The sequence below is a fragment of the Polyodon spathula genome, chromosome 16 (genome assembly GCF_017654505.1).
Source record: "Polyodon spathula isolate WHYD16114869_AA chromosome 16, ASM1765450v1, whole genome shotgun sequence".
In the NCBI taxonomy this organism is placed as follows: Eukaryota; Metazoa; Chordata; class Actinopteri; order Acipenseriformes; family Polyodontidae; genus Polyodon; species Polyodon spathula.
Window position 1 is genome coordinate 6650962 of NC_054549.1, and position 9559 is coordinate 6660520.

The 9559-nt window shown below is 35.4% G+C and overlaps 1 protein-coding gene across 1 annotated transcript; it reads left to right on the forward strand.

Annotated features, from left to right (window-relative positions):
• The first annotated feature begins 2164 nt into the window (after positions 1 to 2164).
• On the forward strand, positions 2165 to 6499 carry LOC121328587 (centromere protein S-like). The gene is made up of 5 exons (XM_041273374.1): positions 2165 to 2378; positions 3202 to 3325; positions 4930 to 4963; positions 5835 to 5901; positions 6081 to 6499. Exons 1-5 carry the CDS (start codon positions 2337 to 2339, stop codon positions 6375 to 6377), a joined length of 564 nt encoding a protein of 187 aa, XP_041129308.1. The 5' UTR covers positions 2165 to 2336; the 3' UTR covers positions 6378 to 6499.
• Positions 6500 to 9559: the final 3060 nt, after the last annotated feature.

The window sequence follows — 9559 nt, forward strand, 5'->3', positions numbered from 1 at the left end:
TTAGATGTTGTCCTCTGTGTATCCCAAATACAAAACACAGTCCCAGGTATAAGCGTGGAGGGTTATAGAAAGAGAAGCTGAAAACGATTTAGAACTAACTTCTGGTTGACCATTAACTGGACGTGGATTCCGACGGCTTCTAACTTTCTCCTCTCCAGCAGGTAATTGCTGGATCTCCCTGGGGAAGGTCGTTGTCTTTCATGACTCTGAGGGCTGTTAATGCCTTAGAGAAGCACCAACCCTGTGAAACAGAAGGGCAGTTCAATGAGAAAGCCGATGAATAAGAGCAAAAGTTTAGAGGAAAACGGAAATATTTTATCCTACTTTACAAATAAGCAAAACAGTCTCGAATCTAACTTCTCACTAAACATGAATAACAAACACAATGCTGAATAATACGCCTCTACTTTGAAAGCTCTAACCTAAAATGCCTTCTTAACAGCAGGGGAATGTAGAAGATTTTTTTTTAAATACATAATTTAATAATAAGGGTCTCAGAAAGCTGTGGAATTCAGAGGAGCTGAATAAGAGCACTCAGGCTGGAGATGCATAAAAGAGGCTGACATGAATACAATGCACAGATGAAATACATAAATAAAACACATGCACAAAACCTGTTTTGCAAATTGCAGGCATCTGGTACGTTATGAAACAGCTAGCTGAGAAAATAACAGGGTGTGCAGAACCCATTCATAAACACACATACGCTTTTCACTTCTGAATAGTCCATTCAAAAAGGAGTCAAATGCTTGGTTGATTTATTGGTTCTGGAAAAAAAAAAGTCTTTATTTCTGTGAACATTTTAGAGCAAATAGTGATTGTATCGTCCTTGGGATGTTCAAGGACCGGTAGTGGTACTGTTTGGGTTATGCAGCCCTTGAGTGCATGATTGTGGACCTACAGTTTGTCTTTCAGCACCATATCAAAAGCACCACTTAAAATCCAATTAACTTGAAATATGGTAAATTGTCTACCAGCACTCAGGCAAGATGGGAAACAAGTGTATATAAGTTTGACGCACGCTTGACTAGTTTTTACATAACCCTACCCCTTTTCAGAGTCCTTCATGTCCTCATTTTTTACACATGCTCCCCATGCAAGAGCAGAAATGCACAGAATGATCCCGACCACAACCAGCCACACCTGTCTAGAAGGTACTACTGAAACATGACTTTCCACTCTGTTAACTGCCGGAATGAGGTGCCTGATCAGATTTCTCCAGTGGTGCACTTCACTCTTCTCACACATAATGCGTTCAGCAAGGTTAGCTTGAGTTTTAGACAATGCAATATAAGTTGTTATAAGATATAGGACATTTCTAATATCATGTTACAAATTGACATGCAGTACAATCATTCCATTTAAAAGATCACAGACCCTACATTCATTAAATGTTGCACATAATAGGCTGTTAACATCACAGGAGCTGAGTGCACAGACACTTTCAAGAAAAGATCTGTCAAACATTTAGGGAAGTTTCAGACACCAAAATGTATAGCATTAAAAACAAATGAAACTTGAACCAACAGATACACAAAACTTTAGATCAGTTCATTCAAACTTAGTAGCACAGGTGGGGCTTGTGAATAACCAATTTCATCATTTATAAAACAGTTTGATTGGCTCACCTGCTGAACACATTGTGCTGCTCCCTTCCATTCCATCTGACACCTGCAAATAATAACACTGTATTAAAATAGGAATCAAAAATTGATTCACAAGTAACGAGTTGATGGGGATGGGGATGGGGGAATCTCTTTCCTCACTAAAATCCTGCCTAGTTTTGCTGTCTTATCAAACAGGTCTTTGTGGCTTTTCATAGAAAAGGAAGTCATATTAAGGAGTCTTCTAATACAGTAAGCACACACACACACAGACATTATCTTGTTTACAAGCATAGCAGTACCCATATGCTTACTGTGTATCATTCACACTACATTGCAGATGGAGTGGTCATGCAAGGCAGAAAGCATTCTGAATGTAAAATGTTCAGAACTGACACATTGGTTTGACAGTATGTTAGCCTTTTATTAGACTTACACAACAGCTAAAAATCATCTCACGGGACGGGACTCCCATTGCATGGCACTTGAATCCATTCCGGGTTTTACAATGTGTTTAATAAGAGATACCTGGGCTGGTAGCTATACACTGGAGCTAACCATCAGGCTTGTATTAAAACCTGGAATGGGAGAAACTGCTGGGCAATAGCAGTCTTGTGTCCATACCTGAAAAGCATCTGAAGACCAGCAGCAACTGGTGATGGGGCAGGAATCATAATACTGATACTCTTATTTACAAATAATTAAATGCTGGTGCCAAAAACCTGAATAGTAATGGAAGACACAGATGAGCAGAGGAATTTTACTCGGACTCAGGTGAGAATTGTGAAATAACTTACTTAAAGTTTAAACGTAGGTCGATATTCTGTTATTTAATTACCAGAAATTAACTTTAGCTGCAAGAAGGGGTGTATCGCTGCATACGCGGCCGTTCCCAAAACTTAAAAATGATGTCATTTCGCATTTTAAAACGACATCCTAATATACTTACCGTCCTACAGGCAGCCGTGTCAGCATCAGTGTTCATACTAGGGTACCAAGTACGCAAGCACGCAAGCAAATGCGTCTGTGGTGACATTATTAATAATTCTGACCGTCCCTCTGCATTATTATTGTTTTAAAATTAAAACTAATTGGCAAAATATATAAGAATAACTTATTTGATCGTGACTTTTAAAAAGTAAAACAAAAAGCAGCTATTGCACAATTATTTGTTGCAAAACCCCACAAATTATCATTTTTCTTCTTTATAGTTATTGTTTTTAAAAGTCTAAAGGATATTGGTGCCATAATTAATAACATAATCATCCTAGGATATGCCACTTTGTGAACCTTTGTGTAATTATTTGTGTAAGGGGCAGTACCTAAATGATCCAAGTTGTTGTTTGTTGTTGTTATTTTGTATTTTTTAAACAGCTACAGTAAGGATAGAGCTGCCATAGTTAAAATGTGGCTAGGTTAATCCTTGGGTAAGTGTTGAGGTGGTTTCAAGGAGGGAGAGGAATGTAAACCAGCTGGATTATGATTTTTAAATTTAAGATTTAACTATGGAAAAATGTACACAATAGAAAGCAAGGGATTATATTTTAGTGTTCATGGGACACAGGTGCTTTACCTTCACCTAAGTGCTTATTCACAGAGGCTGAAAGCTGCTGTCCACTACACTACTGGCCTCTTGTGCCAAGAAGTGGCAGAAGACAAAGACATGGAGTTCCGCAAGCAAACCATAGCAGCCATTGCGGAAACTACATTCAGACAGTGTGGTGAGTTCGGGTTACCTCCTTGAATAAAAGAAGGCTCCTGATGTTTTACCAGACAGTCCTAATCAGGACAGCTTTTAAAGATATTGTTATTGATTAAGACAATGTGCAGGTTATATTCTTATTAGGGATAGGAAGATGGATCCCATGGCATGCTGTAGCTGGTTGATCTATTCCAGGTTTTACTGTGAGTTTTGTTAGACGAGTGTACAAGCTCAGGTGGTGATAAGTGATCAGTAACAATCTAAAGGTTTTTGTAGGTTTGGGTCTGACTGTCCTGATAGTGAAAGGGAACTAGGGAGCTGTAGAGAGTGTTAGCTCTCAGTATGGAATGCAAATTTAGCATTTTAAACACAAGTTATTTACAGTAATCCACACTCAACATGTAAAGAGTAACACATGAAAGTATTGAGGTTCTAGAACCTCTCTTAATCAGAAATGGTGTGATAAAAACTACATGTTTTCCCACTTGCCATTAACTAGTCCGTATGATAAAGAGGGCTACATTAATTAGGGGGAAGAAACTACCAATTTATAGGGGAGAAAATACATATTTTTTATGTTTCTTAGTTTTTTAACAGTCGACCTGGAAGACTTGAAATTTTAACATTTACATAAAATTATTTGGTGCTGGTGCTTCCGTTCCATTTAATAACTAGTATTATGCCGCTTGTCAAAGGAAATGGTAATGCTGGTGTTAGCTGGCTTGAAATGTATGAGTTTCCAAAGGAGCGTATAAATTTCTCAGCCATGTTGAACACATTGACACCAACGCACACAGGTGGCAAAGCGTGGAAAAGAAATACCAAGTCTTTGCAGCCAAGCATTTGTATAAAAATCATTTCAATGCAATCAGACTCATTTTGCATGAGAATGACCTGCTGAGGGCTTCTTTCAAACAGGCAACAGTTTCAGTCACAGTGATTTAAAAGGCGTGAGTGAATATAATTTCTCAAATTGGTGGAATGAGAATGATTCCCCCATTAGTGCCTCTTGTCCAAAACAGACTAAAATACCAAATTTGGTCAAAGCCCAACAAACAATGTGATGCTCTGAAACTGGGCTTTTGCATTAAAGTGAATTTTAAGCAGGGGTCTATTTTTTTTTTATTTTTTTTTACATGCTGGACAGAGAGTATAAATGTTAGTGCTGACTACATTCAGTATGTGAAATTATATGACAGATAAGCTAATAGAGGTTGTATTTCTCTGCTATCTCAAGGCCACATCTAATCTCAAAACTTACAAGAACAGTTTCACTCAAAATAGTCAGACGCACACAATGAAAACCAAGGTTTCCTTCTGTTATTTGACATTGTAAAAAATGCTTTTGAAATCAAGTGATCATACTGTTTTATAAAGAAATATACAAGGTATTAACCAGAGCATACAATTAAAAGTCTACATAATGGACTGAGGATACTGACTTTAAAACATTACGTTTGCTATACACAATTTGAAGGCTTCAGGCAGTTTAAAGTTGTTTCGGGGCTTTTCGTGATTACTAGGTACAGTAGTATGTTTCAGCTATTTCTAAATGTTTGATAAAAACATTTATTTTACTTATTTTCCCTGCTGGTTAATTTTTTTTTGTTCTTTTATTTATAGAGATTTTTGCCAGAGACCTTGAAGCATTTGCAAGGTAGGAGCAAATGATGATACAAATAAAGAGCCTTCCCTCCAAAATCTCCTCCTTTTCACCATTAACCTTTCACCTCTTCAAGAAGGGTTTAAGGTTCGGTAAGTTCTCCCCAGTGTTTATAATGGTTCATTTGAAATTTAAAGTATGGGTCACAATTTTATAAAGTAAATAGACAAGGTATTTCACCAGAGCTACAATTTTGTTAAGGTCGAACATCATGGACTGAGTTCATACTGACGTTTTATTAACAGTTATATAATTTAATTAGGTAATGGGTCTGCTATACACAATTGAAGGCTGCATGCATATTGTAAAAAATAAACGTGACGTACATTAGATTATCAATAAAATAATATTAAAAGGTTGCAAAACTATAAAATAAAAAAATAAAAAATCTTTTAAAATAATTGGGTGGAAATAAAATTATCATATTAATTACAAAAACAAATGCGGATTAAAAAAATCAATTAAATAAATAATTAAATATAAACTATTTAAAAAAAATTTCAAACAGAGGACTTTGTGATGAAGCATTTGCAATGGTTAGGATAAAAATAACACATATATATATATTAATAAACATGGATTTTAAAATTACAAATTCCATACATAATAATAAAAAAAAAAAAAAATATTAAAATTAAAAAAAAAAAAAAAAAATTTTTACAATATTTTTAATAAGTAGCCTATTTTCATTTCCTTACCAATTCAAATGGGGTAAAAATATAAATAAAAATGTTTCTTTATCAATACATACACTTAATATCTGTGATTTTAGAGATTAGGCGATTTCCTGAGTAATTTTCTTCATCTGGTTTGTTTTGCATTCTGTGTTTCTAACTTGAGATCTTGTGCAACGGTTTTAATTCAGGCATGCAAAGAGAACCACAGTAAATGCTGAAGATGTGAAACTCACTGCCAGGAGAAGCAACGCTTTGGTGAGAGAACTTTTTCGGATTATATCTTTTTTTAGTAATGAAACAAAGCCGTAATGCAGCTTAATTCAGTCCATTTTAAGCAGGGTAAAAGTTGCGAGCCAAGAATATGCAATAATAATATTCCTTGCCTCTGTTCTTCAGCTACATTCACAGTCGTTAATACTTGATTTGCTTTGCAGTTCAGTTTTATCACGCAAAGGAGCGAGGAACTGGTTTCCAGTAACCAAGAACAGAAGGAGAAAAGAAAGAAGGCTGGTGGGAAAGCAAAAAAAAGAGTGATGCTCCATTGGAGTCTGGAATGGATGAAGGTGAGGACTCCAATATGGCTTAAAACCTCTCTGGTATACGGTCATACCCAACACAGTGGGCAGTGCCTGCATTATGACTGTCATCAGCTATCTGAACCCAACGTTCCAGCATTTAGCAGAGGAGACAGTATCTCATGTCATCTGCAAAGGATATTATTGATAGTATAAACTGAAAATATGAACATAACAGAACATGTATTTGATAATATTAGGGTGAATTGAAAGCAGCCTTATTTCAAGATTCTAAGCTTGGTAGAGTGTCTTTGTGATAAAATGACCACGAAGTGGAAAAATATTTGCACCGCACTTATCCAATTGTAAATAATTGTTTTGCATTATGTTTTTTTTTTGTTAATAAATATAAAATATTATTTGCTTGATTTATGATTTTTAATTATAGTTATAAAAAAAGGAAAAAAGTTTTATGCAGTAATTGTTCATTTTCTAGAGTGCTGACCCTATATTGTCTCAGTTAATAATGTGGGAAATATCCTTATTCTGCTTTACATTGTAAGGGCAGCTAATCAGTAATCTTTACAATCCACAGCCAATAAACCTCAAGCCATTTAGGCAAATGCTTGTAGTCATTTCAGCACCAATTGATGAAGCTAGCAGCTTCATTTTTCCTTACCATCAAATCTTACTGGATACCGAAAAACACCTCAGAACAAAACATTACATATAGAGAGACGGTATGACGTGTATATTAATTGTGCTGCAATTTAACATAATGGCTGCAAACTACTATGAATTCCAATACATTAGCTGCTATTGTGTTCCATTGATATGCATTATTAATTTTTTGATTTTTTTTTTTTTTTTTAAATGATCTTCACTAGAAAAAAATCAGTGTTAGCCCTGTGCAATTCTGTTGAGCTGTATTGAAATTCATATGACTGAGCAGCTATTATTTTAAAGTGCTACCATTGATTGCTTATTGATGCACAGGCGTTTCAGTTCTTACTGGGACCTCACTGAGTACGAAGCTGAGTTACTGCTGCCCAGTTCTTGTTCTGGATACCTTTCTTGAGTATGCTGTTTCAACAGTGGTCTTCCTCCTTTGTGTGTTTCTTCAAGTGTTGACCAGAATGATTCTTATTCTCAGTGCAGACTGCCTGAACAAACAACTAAAACGAATTGCTAAAGGTCATAATACTTTAATAAATTCTGTCTAAAGAACATTGTAGATGTGGAGCACGCAAACCAAAATCCTGTTCCGATTCTAATTTAGGAACTAAACAGAAATCGACAAATAAAATAAGTATGACCTTTCAGGAATGATGTAAATAATGAAAAGGAACAGTAAACAATAGTCATTAGACCACTTCCTTGTGGAAATTTAGCTTAATTGTAGTAATTAGCTAAAACAGCGGGGAGCAAATCATTTCTAGAAATTTCTTCCAGGACACTCAGTAACATCTAGGGACAAGTGGTTTTCAAATAACCTGTTATTGTATACATTTAAATGAATACTGGCATGGAGTATATAACAAAACGCCAGTCCTAATATGACTAACACTTTAATTAACTGGCTGAATTTCTAAGTTTTAAAATGTCAGAATCACTACAAAAACACATACATCCCTATTGCACTACCCAATCCATACTTTCATTGTCATGTATTACTGAATTAAATACTAGAGTACTCTAAGATATACTAATATGGAAAATAGAAAGCAGCAAGCTAAGATGCTAAGTGTATTTTAAATGTATGTTCATCTAGTTCATTTATTCATTTCCTGGAATTGATGGTTAATGGCTAAAGGCATAATTTGCCTAATTAACTGCTTCAGGGTGTGCGTCAGAGCCTTTTGTGGGATATAGTATAAAAAGATGGAAACTGCGACAAATTACAAATAGCACATTTGCTGGAAGTTCACTGTGGCCAACATGCAACTGCTGTCGAGTGTATTTCCTCTGATTCTCGTAGCTTGGAGTGCGACAGCGGCGATAGCCATGCCTGCTGAGGAGACGTGGGCACAGTATAACAATGGGGTGAGTAAATCATTGTACAATATGTAAATTGATACTTGCAGGAGATTGAGTTTAAAAAAAAAAAGTACCATTTTTTAAGTGTGGTGCAAAAATGAGGACAATAGGATACAATGGTCACGCATCCAAACAAATGAAGGTTTCTAATGTACTCTAAAACATGCAGCTATACCTCTGCCTCTTAAGGCAAAGGCTACAGATCATGGTTAATCACTTAATGCTTAAATAACAACATTTTAAGTTTTGCTATCAAAACATCAGCTACAAGGACAGGGCACAACAAAGCTATTGTAGGGACAGAGATGCAATTTTTGTATGTATGTAGCTGTCTACTATATACATTTCCGTTAGTTTATTATTAAAATGTTGCAGTTGCATATACGTATCTGCTTCCCTTTATTTCATTGTTATGGAATGTTCATTCTTTCAGGGTTTCGCTAAAGAAAGGAAAGACTTCATTTTGAAGATTTTATCCGAACTGTCTGATTTCAACATCTTGGGGAAAGAGATGGCAGCTCTGGACTCTGATCAGGTTAAAGAATCCCAGCTTGGTGAGAGATCAATCTTCAATCAATACCCACCCAAAGAAAGGACTCCCTGCAAAAACTTCTTTTGGAAGACTTTCTCAACCTGCTAACATTCAGCAACTAAGTGTGTGAACAAGAGCATTTCTAAAGTGTAATCTTTCTGAACTTTAAGCACATATGTACTATGTAAAGAAAAAAAGTAACATATAAATCATATTAATGAAAATCAAAGCAAAAAAGTGTTTGGTTTTTTTCTGAACCGAGACAGATATTGGTGGGATCTTTAATTGGCCAGTCCCTGGTGGTGTTATTGATAGAAGTTACATTGCATATTAAAAATCAGTAACAACAAACAAGAGGTAAGAAGGGTATAGCTTTTTCAAGAGAAATGCCACAAAAACAGTTGGCTTGACAACGTGTGAACTAGCATGCAGTTTTAAGATCTAAGTGAGCAAATGCAGAACACAATGATCCACATATCAGCATGCACATTAAGCAGTCAAACAATTAAAAATAGCCTAATGTGGAATTTTAAATCAACAGCAGAAAGAGATCAATGCAAGTTTTAAATACAAGTCAGTCTACTAAGAAACTGGGAAATTCAAAACAGACTATTTTAACTTAACACATTATTTCTGTTCTGGCAATTTAGGCACCATTAGTGAGATGTAGTTAAAGCTTTTTCATTAGTACTAAAAGCATCTAGCTAATGACATTTCCACTTTATTTGGTAAAAAAAAAAAAAAAAAAAAAAAATGATGCAAGGACCTTAATGTAAATATGGGCTGTAGTTGCTGTTGGCTTACAAATAACCCTAAAACATGTCACTGT

Bases quoted from the DNA above. Each gene is read 5' to 3' on its own strand.
- LOC121328587 (XM_041273374.1), top strand. From the start codon at position 2,337: ATGGAAGACACAGATGAGCAGAGGAATTTTACTCGGACTCAG. The intron at 4,964-5,834 runs GTAGGAGCAAAT...GTTTTAATTCAG, and splicing joins GACCTTGAAGCATTTGCAAG to GCATGCAAAGAGAACCACAG. The intron at 5,902-6,080 runs GTGAGAGAACTT...TTTGCTTTGCAG, and splicing joins CCAGGAGAAGCAACGCTTTG to TTCAGTTTTATCACGCAAAG.